Genomic DNA, 16179 nt, shown 5'->3' with positions numbered 1-16179 from the left:
GGAAATTTCTGGATCAGGAGACTTTCTGTTTCCAGTTAAGATTAAAATGAATAGCAAATGGATGTTGGGCTTGGATGTTACTCATGGGGTCAGTTCCTTTGCTGTCAGTTTAATTGTATTGTGCTACAGGGCACTGTTTTGTCCCTTCAAATATCTCTATGAAACTCTTGTGAATTATCATTAGGAAATAGAGGACAGGGTGTCATTAGGATCCCGATGATACCTAACTCTTATTTCTTTGTAATGTCTGAGTCAAAAGAGACCATACACATTTTGATGGACCAATGCCTGGATGGAGTTAAGGACTGGGTATGAGCCAAGGAATGAAGTGAATCCTAGTAAGGGAGACCCTGTGGGTTGGTGACGCCTAGGTACAGGAACTTTCCTGTCTTGGATGGGCTGTACTGCTCCCTGATAGAGCAATATGAAATGTTTCTGGATACACATTTGTCACTGATGACCCAGGTGATTTCAGTCGTGCCCATTGCCAACATCACTTGATGCATCAACTGTGTCTATTCCAGGATAGGATAGGATAGGATAGGATAGGATAGGATAGGATAGACACTGTGGTTCTTGTACTGGTAACCTAACAATTTGTTCACTCTAACATTCTCTGGCTTGTACTTGATTCCTTATATTCTACTGTATTTTACTGTTCTTTGTATTGTTTTTGCATTTTTACTGTAGAAATGGAATAGAACAGAACAGAAGTAGAGTTGGAAGGGGCCTGTAAGGCCCACTGAGCCCAATGCCCTGCTGTACTTCCACATGTGGTCACCCATCCAGATGTAAGCCCATACCTCTCCAGCTTAGCAAAGGTGACTTGACATGCTAGGACAATGTATAGCTATGGAGGCAGAGCTACAATTGCAAATTATAAACTAAATTACTATATCACTATTATATTACTATATTGTTGTTGTTGTTATTCACGAAGTCATGTCTGACCCATCGCAACCCCATGGACAACATTCCTCCAGGACTTCCTGTCCTCCACCATCCCCCAGAGTCCACTTAAGCTCACACCAACTTCTTCAGTGACTCCATCCAACCACCTCATTCTCTGCCGTCCCCTTCTTCTTTTGCCATCTATTGTTCCCAGCATTAGGCTCTTCTCCAGGGAGTCCTTCCTTCTTATTAGGTGGCCAAAGTATTTGCGTTTCATCTTCAGTATCTGGCCTTCTAAAGAGCAGTCAGGGTTGATCTCTTCTAGGACTGACCGGTTTGATCGCCTTGCGGTCCAAGGAACTCGCAGGAGTCTCCTCCAGCACCACAATTCAAAGGCCTCAATCCTTTGGCGCTCAGCCTTCCTTATGGTCCAGCTTTCACAACCATACATTGCAACTGGGAAAACCGTAGCCTTGACTATACGCACTTTTGTTGGCACGATGATGTCTCTGCTTTTTAGTATGCTGTCTAGAATTGCCATAGCTTTCCTCCCCAGGAGCAAGCGCCTTTTAATTTCTCGACTGCAGTCCCCATCTGTGGTCATCTTGGAGCCCAGGAAAATAAAATCTGTCATTACCTCCATTTCTTCCCCATCTATTTGCCAGAAAGTGAGAGGACTGGATGCCATGATCTTAGTATTCTTAATGTTGAGTTTCAAGCCAACTTTTGCACTCTCCTCCTTCACCCGCATCAAGAGACTCTTTAGTTCCTCTTCATTTTCTGAAGATAATAAATAATAAATAATATATTTATTATTTTTAAATAATAAATATAATATTTATTATATATATTACTATATATAATCCCACTATGTATAATTTACAGTAAATCACTATAAACTGTAATTGGCACTGTATTTAAGTATATTTAAACATGATTTAAATATAAATGCAAACTACTACTGTGGTTTTATGTTTGTGAAGATTATCAAAGGTTTCTTGATACTTTATTCTAGAGATTTATACCCCATTCTTTGATTGTCCAGGCAGCTTACAAAAATCATTTAGAATAAAAACAATTGGGTATGAACCACAAAAAGAGGGAGGATTAGGCATTCCAAATATTAAATTATGAAGCCAATCAATTAAGATGTATACCAAATATTATTTTGCAGCTAGATGAGATAATGTGGGCAGGAGATTGAGGGATCTTTTCTAAACATTCTTTTTAAACAAGATGATAAGAAGATTTTAAAAAGGATAGAAAATTCCTTTTTAAAAAAAATTGCTACAAATTTGGGAGAAGTATAGGGAAGAATTTATGACAACTATTTCACCAGTAACTCCAGTTACAGATATTAGAGGATTTCCAGAAAGTTTGAGGGATAGTTTAAGAAAGGTATTAAAAGAAAAATATTCCGGGTAAAAGATTGGATGGAAAAAATTGATGATAAGGAAAGGATAATGGCATTACTGCTTGGCAGTGGTTCCGCTCCTACCTCGACGGCCGATTCCAGAAGGTGGTGCTAGGGGACTTTGGCTCTGCGCCATGACTGTTACGCCATGGAGTACCGCAGGGGTCCATTTTGTCCCCCTTGCTATTTAATATCTACATGAAACCTCTGGGAGAGGTCATCAGGAGGTTTGGGCTGCGGAATCATTAGTATGCTGATGACACCCAGCTCTACCTCTCTTTTTCAACCAATCCAGGTGAGGCAGTAGCTGTACAGAACTGGTACCTGGCCGAGGTAATGGGCTGGATGAGGGCCAATAAACTGAAACTTAATCCAGACAAGACGGATGTCCTGTTGGTGGGTGTATCAAGCTCCTGGGTAGGTGACTTGGACCTTGTCCTGGATGGGGTTGCACTCCCTCTAAAGGACAGGGTCCACAGCTTGGAAGTGCTCCTCGACCCAGAGCTGTCCTTGGAAGCTCAAGTGACTGCGGTGGCGAGGAGCACTTTCCTTCAGCTTCTGTTAATCCATCAGCTGCGTCCCTACCTGGAGGACAATTGCCTAGCGACAGTGACACATGCATTGGTTACGTCCCGGTTGGATTTCTGTAACACGCTCTATGTGGGGCTGCCCTTGAAGACAGTCTGGATACTTCAGATGGTGCAAAATATAACCCCAGTCCTCTATCAGCTTCACTGGCTTCCCATCGAAGTCCGGGCTCAATTCAAGGTGCTGGTTATGACCTATAAAGCCCTTAACAGCTTGGGTCCTGGTTTTTGTTTTTCAGCGCCAGGCGAAGACCTTTTTATTCAAACGCTATTTTAATTGTTAATATTATTTATTTATTTTATTTTTCGGGCCAGGGCGACTCATATTATATTGTTTTATACTGTTCTTATTTATTCATTATTGTGAACCGCCCTGAGGCTTTGGTGAATGGGGTGGCACAGAAGCCTTCTAAATAAATAAATAAATAAATTTAGGGAAGGATATAGACAAGGATGATTGGGAAAAAATATAGGATAAGGGAATATTAAAAAGTATGTGAATTAGAATTAAGGATAATTTTTATGAATTCGGTATGGAAATGGATTATGATGTTGGTTAAATTATTTAATATGGATAATAAATATTCTAATTTATGTTGGAGACCTGGATGAAATATGGATATCTATTTCCATATGTGGTAGGCATATGAAGACATTTTGGATAATGTTTTTATGGAGATTAGTAAGATACTGAACATAAAAATTGAAGTGGATCCTGAAATAACATAGTTACTAATATTTTGTAAAAAGAAATGGAAATGGAATAGTAAAGAATTAATAAATTTGGTGTCTGCAGCAAAATTGTTAATAGTGAAGAACTGGAAGAAGAAATGGGATCTTCAATTAATTTTGGTATAAAGAAGTTTGGAATAATTGGTTAATTGCAAGTTGATGTTTGAGATAAAGGTGAAAAAAGGATTGGTAAGGAATGATTTTAACTATATATGGGGTGTGTTTATTAAACATGTATTAATAGAAGGGAAGGGTAATAAAACCCCAAAGGATGTTTAGCAATTTTAGATGGAAGGGAGTATCTGAGAAAGAACAGGGGAAAAAAAAAAAAAACTAGGCAGCCATAGTCCCAGTGGAGGAATGTACTAAGGGTGATGTCTGTTTTTTAAATTTTATTTTGTGTATTATTTTTTTCTTTATTATATGATTTTAGTATTTGTATCTTATAAAATAGAATAAAAACAATTGAAAACAAATATTTAAATAGTGCAATTTTAAAAGGTAGCATAAAAGGATTCAGCAAAGGTAAAGCAAGTCAGTCAGAAGTCTGAGAAATAAAACAGCTACTGCCAAACTGGCATCAAAGTAGGCACGGGGTAAGCCTTTTTGAGAAGAGAATTCTTCAGACATGGAGTTACCAACAAGAAGGGCCTTGTGCACAAGCTACCCACCACTTCTTTAATAATGGGATAGATGTGGAGATAGGCAGATGTGAAAAGCATTTAACATGAAAATGAGTACTCTGAATTGATCCTGGAAATGGATAAGTACAGTTAGCAAAGCACCAGTATAATGCCTGCCCCAGTGAATACCCTCACAACTGTATTTCAGCCTAATTGAACAGTCTTAATTGATAGCCTGTGTAGAATTACTATATTGGTCTAATCTGGAGGTTATCCGTTTATGGATCAGTGTGCACAGGTACATAGCTGAATCATTATTTTAAAGGCCCCAAAAAACATTAATGCAGTCTTTATTTTGGGAGGGGTAGCATGATAAGAGATTTAAAATATATCTTATCCCAGTGTTCCATAATGCAGAAGCATCTTATGCATCAATCAGAATTTTAAAATCTTGAAGGTGAAACAAATTTTGTTATAGTACAGTGGTACCTCGGCTCACAAATGCCTTGGTTCACAACCAAATTGGGTCACGAACAAAAAATTCATGAAAATTTTGATGTGGGTCGTGAACTCCGCATTGGGTGGTGACCAAGATCACAGCAATCTCCCCCCGCCCCCAAGTGGGGAGATGGCCACGATCACAGTTGCGCTTGTGCAAGGAAGACGTACGTGATCATGGGCGCACTTCTGCAGGAAAGATGGGCACAATCTCGGCCATCTCCCCCCGCCCCACCAGCACGATCGTGGCCATTTCCCCCCTCCTGAGTGGGGAGATGGCCGCGATCGTGCTGGGGGTGGGGGAGAGATGACCGAGATCACGCTCGTCTCTCCCTTCCTCAGCATACCCCATTCGCACCCGTCTCTCCCTCCCCCTGTGCGCCCTGTTCGCACCCATCTCTCCCTCCCCCAGTGCGCCTGTTGTCGTGCCCGTCTCTCCCCCGCTCCCCCGAGTGCACTGGGATGACAGGCGCATGCAGGGATGACAGGCGCAATCTCAGTCGTGCTGGGGGTGGCGGGGAGATGGCCGTGCTTGCGCTCAGGGTGGGGAGGGGGAGATGGCCGCAGTCTTTCTTGTTCTTAGTCACTTTGCTTTGCATTTTTCTGATTAAAAAAAAAATGGTTACAGAACCGATTAACTTTATTTACATTGAACCTTATGAGGAAATTTAACTTGGTTCACAACCAATTTGCATCACGAGCAGAGTCCTGGAACGGACTGAGTTCATGAGTCAAGGTACCACTGTATAGCCATCTCTACCAAACTAGATTTCTAATGATCATTACACAGTGAATGATATCACCATCCTACCTGCTCCCTCAGATCTCTTGGAGATGCCCTCACCTATGGTTGAGATTTGATCAGTCAAGCCATGAGAAAGTCTCTTCTCAGTGGCATTGTGACAGTTGGGAAATATCTTAACCAGTCAGGTTTATTTGTTCAGTCTTTTTTCATCAATTGGTTGAAACTTACTCCTGATATGTTGTCTTGTTTGGTGAATTTCTATGCTACACATCCTGTGTCTGATTTTTTAAAATCTGCACACTTTGTATCCATTTTTATGCTACTGTATTTCTTTCATAGGACTATTTTGTGCTCTAAGGAGCCGCAAGCAATGCAAAAGCTTTGGAAAGATGGAGCACACACTTTCTTAAGTATTAAAACGGTGGCTATTGTTCACACAGGAAAAACCAGTGCAATTGATATAGTTGCATTAGAATCTATAGAAATGGTCAACCCCATTGGCTTAAACTTCAGTTCTCACCTGTTAGTGTTATAAGAGACACTAGTCAAGATTTTGACTTAGCTATTTTTTCTTTAATAGTGAACCCTTTGTGACAGTCCTAGGGGAGGATGGTGGGGCACGTGTAATACTAAAGGCTTACAAGCAAGACAGATTATGTGAAGTGGGAGTGCTGGCTGAAATGACTGACCTAGTTGCATTGGCGCAGTATAGTCTGACATCAGCTGAACTGGCTGTAACTGCTGAGGAGAGCACTTTTAGAGGTGTGAAGAGGTCACTGAAACATCAGTGACAGAACTTTAATATGCTCAAACTGCTTTCCTTTAAGGAAATGAAGGAAGGGTGTTTGGGCATTACCCTGAGTAAGTCAATAACATGTTGGAAATCGAGAAACTTTTTTCCTCCCATAATTCTGGAACTCAATGTCCCACAGTGAAGCTTAGTGGTAGTCGGCTGAGGACTTCTTAACATTTTGAATAATTATGGCATTTACTTTTGCAAGATGTGGGGATGACTGGTAAATAGCCTATGCATGTTTAGATAGGAAAAAAATCCCAGAACTACCAGCATGCCCTAGCCGTCCATGACTTAAAAGTATTAGACAAATTCATGAAGTGTATGTCTATTAAGGGTTATTGGCCATAATTGATAAATAGCATTTTCATGCAGTAAGGCAATATAACCCCTGAATACTGCAAATGACAAATAAGAGAAAGCTCTTCTTGCGAGTGCCCAGAGCTGACTTAATTGGAAGTTGAATTGAATTAGATGGACTTTGGTACATTCTAAGAAAACAGTCCCCATGTTTAATCCTCATACAGGCATGCCAGCAGCAATGAAAGGACTGGATTAACTGGAAGATCCTCAACCTCTTTCAGTGTCAAAGACTGCATCTAAAATGTATTATGAACTAGATTACTACAAACATTGCCTTTGTGATAATTTAGTAATTTTACCCAGTGTAGCAGCTATAACCTTTTTGTCATGGCCATAATATTACCAATCATAGTGCCTATTTTCAACAAGTTGGACTGGAGGCTGAAATTCTAGTAAAATATATTGCCTAATTATTTTGTGTGGCTAAAGTAGTAGTAGTGCCAGTAATGAATAACATGATGAAGGCTTGTATAAACTGCCAAGCTCTTGTTACTTGGCCTTCTGATGAGTCAAACTATTTTTATACAACAGTACTGAAAAAGCTGAGAAGGCTCATGTAATCTTGGTTTGCTTTTGCTTGCATACTTCTCAGACATTTATAATGGGATGAGGCAGAACAGAAGGTGGCTTCCTTGATGTGTCCTAGAAAGATGCAAGATCAGCAGTGTGTTGAGCCAGTTTTACACACACACATGCACACACACGGAGTATTGGAAACCAGTGTATTAAAGTTCCGCTTTTAGCAACAGGGATGTTATGTTATGAAGTATAGACCATAGTTTAGAGTTTGGATTATAGTTTAACTGGAAAATTGCTCCGTATATCAGACCTAGTTTTTTACTATATTGTTCATGTCAAATTTCTGCAAAACAATAGCAAATCCTGGGAAGAAAGAGATCGAACAATTTAAGCACATAAGAGAGCAACGGTTGCAAGGTTAATGTAACAGGAGGTTTTACAAGGACATGCATGCCTTTCTGTAATCTAATCTTTATAGCCATACTGCTTTCCAATATGATAGAAGTTTGAAGGCCACTTCTCTGTGCGCACGTTGGCAAAGCACCACTGTTTCATACATGTCAATCAAGAGTGAGTAAATGCCTGTATAAACCATGCCTTCCAAAACCTTGTTGATTTCTGCTGTGCGTATCATAGTGGGATATCTTTATTGTTTTTGTAATAGAAGACACTGCAATAATTAAGTCCATAGTAATAAAGAAATGATGAAAATTAAGTGAAAGATAATAACATTAAAAATTGCACAAATGTGGAACCATACTGCTGATAAAGATATCTGTCTTTCATGCTAAAGTTATAGTATGTTTATGGATCCAGTCTAAAATGTGTTTATGTAGGCTTTATTTGCCATAACATTTTTAGTTAATGGGCAGATTCATAATAGACCATGGTGGCTTGGTTTTTCTGTGGACACAATGTTTCTAACAGATAATTGGACTCACTGTGAGTTGTTCACTTCCCCTCTCCTTTCCCTTGGTCCTCTAGGATGTAGCCTAGAGTACACCACAGCACAACCGAGTTGTTTCTCACTCACTGCCATGATGAGAGCTGTTTTCATCTCCCCATGGTTTTTTGTTTTTGGGTTTGTTTTGTGTTTTTTTTTTTTTTTTTGCATTTCAAACTTTTTCCAGATATTGTAAAAGCTGGTTTGATGACTGACTTTCACAATCCCCATTTTGACAGCTACTGACAGCCTTTTCAAAATGCCCAAGCAGCACATTGGAGAAGGCTGTTGCTGTTTGGCCCTTGTGGGATGGTTGAAACTGATGGTGACTGGTGGGAACTAGAGTTGCAAGGGGTTTTCTCTTACTCTTCCCAAGTGTGTTTCTTACTGCTGGACTTTAGCCATGTTGATAGTGATCTTCCAGTTTCAGATAATCCAACAGCCCATTTTTAACAATACGAACTCTGGGACAGCCCATAGGTTCTCAGAGTGGACTTTTTTTTGGCAGGGGAGAGGGAAACCACCATGGATAAACTGGGCTGGGTTTGAACAACACAATCAACCATGGCTTTCTCCCCATCATGTGTTGTCATGTTATGTGCACCAGGCTTATATGAAAATGTTAGCATTTTAGTGCTGTTTCAACTTTGGTTCCATTTTGTGTAGTTGTCTTTTTGTTGGTATTCCATTTTGTGTGTGCCTTTTTGTTGGTATTCCACTTACCCTACCAATTGTAATCACAGTTCACTGTTTGATCAAAGCACATTAAGTGGATCTTATTTGTCCATTGTATTAGCTGTTTTTCAAGGTAATACTGCTTCAAAGCAATAGCACTAACTACAGTCATTTTAAGAGAAATTGTCAAATGATTCCATTGGAACTGGTGAGGCAGGGAATAAGGCGGGTAGGTGGGTGGAACCAACAGAAATTTTTTTGCAGCTGTATCAGTGGATCGAACCCATGTCACTGTAAAGCAAAATGATGCTAAAGGTCAAGTAATTTGACCAGGAGGTTTCAACTCCTGAACACAAAACAACTCACCAGAAGTCAACATTTTTTCTTCTGTAAATTGACCATTTGTTCCAAATTTAACCCTTTTTATAATAAATAAATGAAAGGTTGGGGGGCTCCTAGGCCTCCATGATCACTCCTACACCCTTCGACCTAGGTACTACAGGCAGTGTTTCTTGATGGGACACTGCCTGAGAACTCTATGGCTGCATTTAAATAGCCAAATCTCAGTTTGCAAGCTTTGTATATCAACATGTAGCCAATTTGCTCCCATATTCTAGCTTCTTATTTGTGTAAGCAAGCAAGCAAGCTAGGAAGCCACAGTTAACCATAATTTTGATGTGTCTGAACTAGGAAACTGGTTAATGTTTTTCAAACATTAGTATGTAGAAGCCAACATTAAACCATGGCTTCAGATTTTGGCTTGTTTAGAAGCCATTAACCATGGTTTCCTATTAAGACATAAGCTATGATTAACTCTAGTTCTTCTTTGTGGTCTCTGTGCATCACACATATTTGGCAGGAGCTCCACCCCCTTCCCCAATGCTGTGTAAAGGTGGGACTCCCACCATTTTCTCCAGTACATTTTTGACTGTTTTCTGGCTAGTTTACTCACATGAAGAGAGGAGCAATGTAGCTGTAGGGGACTCATATATATTTCATAAATATTTGATAGTCCAAATGTAGGAAAGGTAACTAGATCATGACTCTATTGGTTATTCCTAAATTAGTTATTTAAAATATTTCTAAGACACCTTTCAGAACAGAAATATTGTCTCTGGTTTTGTATTTTAATCTGCTTGCTTTTACTGTTATTGTTAGGAAATGTTTCAGCTGTTTGTAATCTGCTTAGAGGGCCCTGAGGTCAATTTGGTGGAAAGTAAGACTATAAATAAGCACACAAACAAACAAACACACACCACATAACAAAAGTGAGGCTCTTAAACTTTAGTAATAACAAGGCAATATTTTAAACAGTATAAACTAACTTTGTAATAAATTTATGAAATTAATAACTTTAATATTAATCAGATTAAAAGATAAAATTATTTTAGTTAGAATGAAGTTAAAATGCAATATTATTTGTATTTGTCAGGTTATACCTTTTTGAAGTACCTGGGGTTTGTCTAACATATGACCCATTCATTTCTGCTCCAATCCCGGATATAACCCAGTGCCTGTGCAGATAATTTTGCATCTATCTTTCAAATAGTCTCTTCATGTCGTTCAGTTGTTTACTAAAAAGGGTTTAGTCACTTTGTTGTACTAATTGCAAGATGCACTCTAGTACTGACTGTACTACTGGAAAACAATCTTATCCATTGTAGATAAGACTGGATTCCATTCTATGGCAAAAATGCTGTTTGCATCCTACAATGTAGCAGTGCAAATAAATAAACGGAACAGAATCCATCATTTAGTGCACAGCATTCTACAAAGTATAAGAATAACCCCCTTTTCTGAGAATATTGTGGTTTAAAATGTGATGCAAGGGCAAGCATATTGAAAGGAAGGGGGCAGTGTTAAATGGGAAAACTAAATTAGACTTAGTTATACTTAGCTAAGGGGTTATGCCTACAGCTTCACTGGAGAAGATGGGTTCTGAAAGAACCAAGAGGTGACATTCATTTTACTTGATCCTTTCTTACATTTCCAGTAATGTCAATTTTCAAGAAATTTTGCACTCGAATTTTTCAGTTGACTTCCAGTATTATTATTGCATTATATTCATATCCCTCCTTTTTCCCCTTGTGAGGAGCCCAAGACAGCTTACATAGTCTTCTAGCCCGTTTTATCCTCACAACAACAAACCTGTCTGGTATGTTAGGCTGAGAGTAAGTGACTGGTCCAAAGTCACTGAAATTTTTAAATGTTTGATTTGTATCACTGATTTTCATTTTTCTTTTATGCAGGATACTCAGTAACTCTTGACTCAGTGGCTTGACAAACTTTAGCTAGATGTTATTAAGTTGAGCTTGACAAGCTGTTGGAAATGGGGCTTGAAACTCTCGTTTCCCTTTGGATAGTGTGGACAAAACTAGGCCTGTATTAAATAATGTGATTTTTCTGGAGAGGGAAATAATAATGTAATCTGAGGTTTGCCTAACCATATGAATATAAAAAGCTGATTTCTTTGCTGGATAGCATGAGAAGCCAGATTTTATTTTTTTCTAGATTTTCTTGAACAGGAATTCAAGTAAAGATGTCTGTGTAGTCTGATTACACAAACTATTCTAACTACATTGTTACTAGTGACATGGTAAGGGTGAGAAGATTGGAAGGTCTGATAGGTTTTTAGTTTTTAAGACTTAATATTGACAAATGTGCATATTTGTTCATATAATAAAATATACATCTGCCTTTCTGCATTGTGTATGTGTGTGCAGCTGTGCCTTTCACTTGAGCTTTCACTGGAGTTTTTGTATAAATTTAATAAATAATTTATTGCATACATCTCAGAAATCAGGTGCCGTTTTTATTCTTACACCCTGTTTGTGGCACTCTTAAGATCAGAATCATGAGTTAAACTTGTGCAGCTTCTTACCTTAAGAACAAGCTAGAGAACTTAACATCTGTATCTATCCCTTATGTGAACATATTTCAGGTGCTTAGTTTTAGTTTCTAGTAGCAGTAGCTAATGGAAAAGATAATAGCTGTTACTTTCCTTGACCATCTTATGTATGTAAGCACTATATTTGGTCCATTATGGAAAGAATAAGATGTAATTAGCTTTGAGTCAGGGAAACTTCTACTATCCTAAATTAAATTACACATGTGACAAAAAGCACTGAAGGTATAGTTAGAAGATAGGGGAGCATTCTATACTAAACTGTTCATATCAGAAAATTCAGAGTCTTAGTGGCTCTGTTTGTATATATGGTTGCAGCCAGTGGCAAATCATGCCTTAAGTAAGCCTTGAATTGTGGAGTTACATGTTGCATGCAAGCCACTTCCTCTTTCCATTGACAACCCTTATTATTAATTATAACTTGTTACTGCCACTTTCAAGAATAGTTTCTGTGACACCTGCATTAAAAAACCTGAAAATAACCCTAAAGCAAAACATGGATCAACTTGACGTTGTTGACCTCAAGAATGATCCAAGTGACCTGTTCAGACATCATAGGAACAACCCATGAATGCAGCATTCAGAAGTAATTAATTGAAACAGGAAGTGGCTTGCATGTAGCTCAGCTGCAGCATGCATCCCTGCAGTTGATGAAACAATTTACCCATAATTTGCTGCTGGCTACCAGTGTTATGTCCGAAGAGGAACCTTGGCATCTAGGAGGAATAGTTTATATGGAAACTTAAAAGTTTTTTTTTCTCCTTAGGGCCATGATGAAGAAGCTGTTGTGGATACAGGCAAAGTCAGCTCTACAATCAACACAAACTTTGAGAAAGAAGAGCTAGAAAGTATGTACTTTTTGTATTATAAGTGATGTTAATTTTGCAAATATAAAAAAGTGATCAAGTTCAAATCCTAATGACTTAGTTGTTTTGTTACCTGGTGTGGCATAGTTGCTCCTAGGATACTTGAAGAGTAATCTCTCAAGTTTCCACCTATGTTTTTAAGCACATTGCATGGGCAAGGCCAAACATTTTGACTGGTTTTAGTGACCATTCCCTAATTTGTGATCCCATGTACTTCAAAGATGCATGGTTTTGTGCTTGAAATCATATTGCATCTCAAAAGAAAGCATGTAGACAAGGATAATCCCTTTCTAGCTTTTTAGCTGCAGAGACAAACACCAAAATTTTGGTTTAGAGTTCTCAACACCTTCTGGGAGCCAGCACTCTTGACCAGTTCACTGCTGGAAAGGGACACAGGGATCTTCCTTGCAGCTGTGTTGTACTTTGAATATGTTAGAAACATTTGGTTTATTATTGCATTACATTTATATCTCACCTCACTCCATTTTTTCCTTATAACAATAATCCTGTGAGACAGGTTAGAATCCAGATCTCCTGAATCACCGTCCAGTATTCTAATTATAACACCTCACTGGCTCCTGTTTTCTTGTAATCCTTTTTATGTCTTCCACACTTTCAAAAAATTTAGAACATATTTGGGACAGATAGGATGCATGGCAGGGGTTAAAAGTTGGTGTGGTTGGGCAGTTGCAAAGACCTGCACCTGAGATACTTGGAAAATCAATTTCTGGAAGAAAGTAGTAAATGGATAAGCAGAGCACAAGAAAATCATGATTAGCTATTTGTTTCAGGCACCTTCAGAAAATAGAGCTTTTAGGGTCCCCCACATCATTACAAGAGCTTTGTTCTAGAAAGACGAGTATTATGGGGTTCCAGCGTCTCTATTGTGGCTGATTGGAGTGTAGAAGAGGCATGCTCCATTGCTACAGACTCATATCAGAAAATGAGATGCTGTAGGGAGCTTGCAGGTGGTAATCAATTTTCCAATGAGGATGACACTTGAAGGAGTGGACCAGTGTGACTCCATAGTCTTGGGATGGTCTTACAATGAATATGTGAAAGAGCTGTGAGGATAGAACATTGGAGGCACCCTGTAGCCAAGGCCCTAAAAAAATCCCCTACAGCTAGTCTTATGGAATGATAGCTGATTCCTAAAAATAGATTATTAATGAGCTTTTGCAGATAAAGCAGCTGTGCATTGTCCTTGCCCATTCCAAATTATTGTAGCTGGTTGTGGAAAAAGAAGCAATGTGGTTAGACTGATGACCACTTAAGAGAGTACACATCATGGGAAAGTTGTCTACACTCATGTATATACTTGCTTAAGTAACAAAACTTGGCTCCAAATACATACTTCAAAGAGAAGCCTATACCAGGGGTCAGCAACCCGCGGCTCCAGAGCTGCATGTGGCTCTTTCATCCCTCTGCTGTGGCTCCCTGTCACTCAAAATATGTGTCACAACCGCCAATGTGCAACACCTGCCGGCACACGATTTATTGAGCTTTTCAACCCCCAGTAGACCAAGCATTGATAAATCCAAGAAAAGAAAAGTTTCAGAAGAAAACAGAACATTTAATGGTACATGGGCAGATTCATTTGCTTTCAGTGCTGACGAGACTGGTTTACCAGTATGCTTAATATGTGGTGAGAAATTGGCAAACAGCAAAAAGTCAAATGTTACAAGACATTTCCAGAATAAACACACAGCCTTTGCTGAAAAATATCCAGATGGAGATATATAATATCCGGATGTATAAAAAAAACACTATAGTTTTTTTATATATGGCATAAAGGTAAAAAACGATATATACAGTGTTATGTTCATTTTAGATGTCAAAGGGGTTTTGTGGCTCCCGGTGTTTTCTTTTCTGTGGGAAACGGGTCCAAATGGCTCTTTAAGGTTGCCGACGCCTGGCCTATACCATTCATTTTATGGCATGCTTCCTTGGCACATTTAGCAGTAAAGAGGGAGAAACCTTTACTGTACACTTAAATTTTCCTTGGTTAACTAAAGTTGTGTTTGTTTTTTTTAATAGTTCTTTTATCTCTGGTATATGATACTTTAAACTGTCATCTTATGACTGTGGCACTCATTTCTGTCTGCATTTTTGTTCCTGACAGAAAAAACGTGTTTCCATTTTTCTCTATTTGTAATATGCTACCATAGCTTGTAATATATATTATGTACTGCATATGTTTGTTAAAACTGAAGAATAGTAATGATAGTACAATAATTGGATTAAACGAACAAATAGCTAAATTGCTTATTTAAGTGTTCCAGTGCTGTGCAAATAATTACTCAGTGCATTTTGTATGTTTTTGATAGTTACTATATGACAACATTGCTATGGTGTGTTATTTGAGGAATAGTAAAGTGAATAGATTAAGTACTGAGCATCTTTTAAAGAAATTTTAAAATGACACTACTAATGACCTTAACGACTAAATGCCATTTGTGGATTTTGTCAACTAAGCTTGGATATAGTCATGTCTGATTAAATCAAACAACTGTCTCTGGAGCTGTATGTACTAAAGTTAGTATCCTGCATTCTATTAATGCTGTAGAATATTGGTTTAAGATAATTCTCTAACAAGCTTTGCTTGGAATCAGTATGTTACAGGTGGTATGCAAGTGAATTTTTTGAAGGTCATTTAATAATTCAGTTTCATCCTTTGTACTAAGAGTTAATAATTTAGGATTTCATGCATATGAACAGTGGCCATAAAATTTCACAGAAAGACTTTATTACTTTTATGCATGCATACTGGTATCATATGTACTGTCTCATGTGTACAAACAGAATGTGTTTGGTTATGAGCAAGCCTTTAGCCTATTTCTCATATTGTCTGAATCACAAACTATGGTTATCAGCAGGGCTTTTTTTGTCATAGAACGCACCGGAATGGTGTTCCGGCACCTTTTTTTCCAATGGATTTTATGAAGTGATTTTGAATCACCGGTCTGGTATAGCAGATCAGCAGCAAACATCATTAACATAGTGCCTGCGGGCTGCTTTTGTGTCTGTGCTGATATTGAATGAGTGCTTACCGCCTGCGGCGACCATTATGTTTATGTATGTGTAGAGTGACTGGCTTTACACTAAACTTTTTTTAGTGTAAAAGTGTGACCCCAAGATGGGAGTTCTGGCACCTTTTTTTTTTTAAACAAAAAAAGCACTGGTTATCAGGTTTGGAAGTTGGTATAAGATACTGGTTTTTGCAAAGCTGGTTACAAAGTTTCTGTTTCAGATGCACTACATTAAGCTACGTTACAAAGGAACTGAAGGTGCTGACATTTGTTTAGTTCCATATGTTTAGTTCGTATCTCAGCTTATTAGGGCAAGATAGGATCATCCAAATGCAACCCGAATGCCATTCTAGCAGGCTTTCTCCCAAGTAGTTCTATTGTCTACACAAACATAGTGTTTGGGTAGTATGAGCCTAAGTATTTTGTTTTTTCACTTGTGGTTATCTTTTTCTTTCAACTGCAGGTGTGGTCATGTTTGCTTTTTGGTGTTAAAATATTTACTTAGATGGCAGGTTTGATATCCAGCTGCTGGCCAACTGCAGCTGGGATCAAGATTTTCCTTAGCCTCAGGAGATATTCTAGCTAAGGCATAATTT

General features: G+C 38.5%; 1 protein-coding gene across 12 annotated transcripts in view; it reads left to right on the top strand.

Annotated features, from left to right (window-relative positions):
* SLC4A7 (solute carrier family 4 member 7) overlaps positions 1 to 16179 on the top strand; it is a 91385-nt gene that overhangs the window by 25580 nt on the left and 49626 nt on the right. For all 12 annotated transcript variants that reach the window (XR_006416564.1, XM_044449356.1, XM_044449351.1 and 9 more), the window contains exon 2: positions 12455 to 12536. Coding sequence is in view for 11 of the 12 variants with exons in the window: in XM_044449356.1 (XP_044305291.1) it covers positions 12455 to 12536 (82 nt within the window). In the remaining variant the exon portion in view is untranslated. The remainder of the gene's footprint in view (positions 1 to 12454; positions 12537 to 16179) is intronic.

The sequence above is a fragment of the Varanus komodoensis genome, unplaced genomic scaffold (assembly GCF_004798865.1).
Source record: "Varanus komodoensis strain SLA01 unplaced genomic scaffold, ASM479886v1 scaffold58, whole genome shotgun sequence".
Classification (NCBI taxonomy): Eukaryota; Metazoa; Chordata; class Lepidosauria; order Squamata; family Varanidae; genus Varanus; species Varanus komodoensis.
This window is presented reverse-complemented; position numbering and strand designations above follow the sequence as displayed.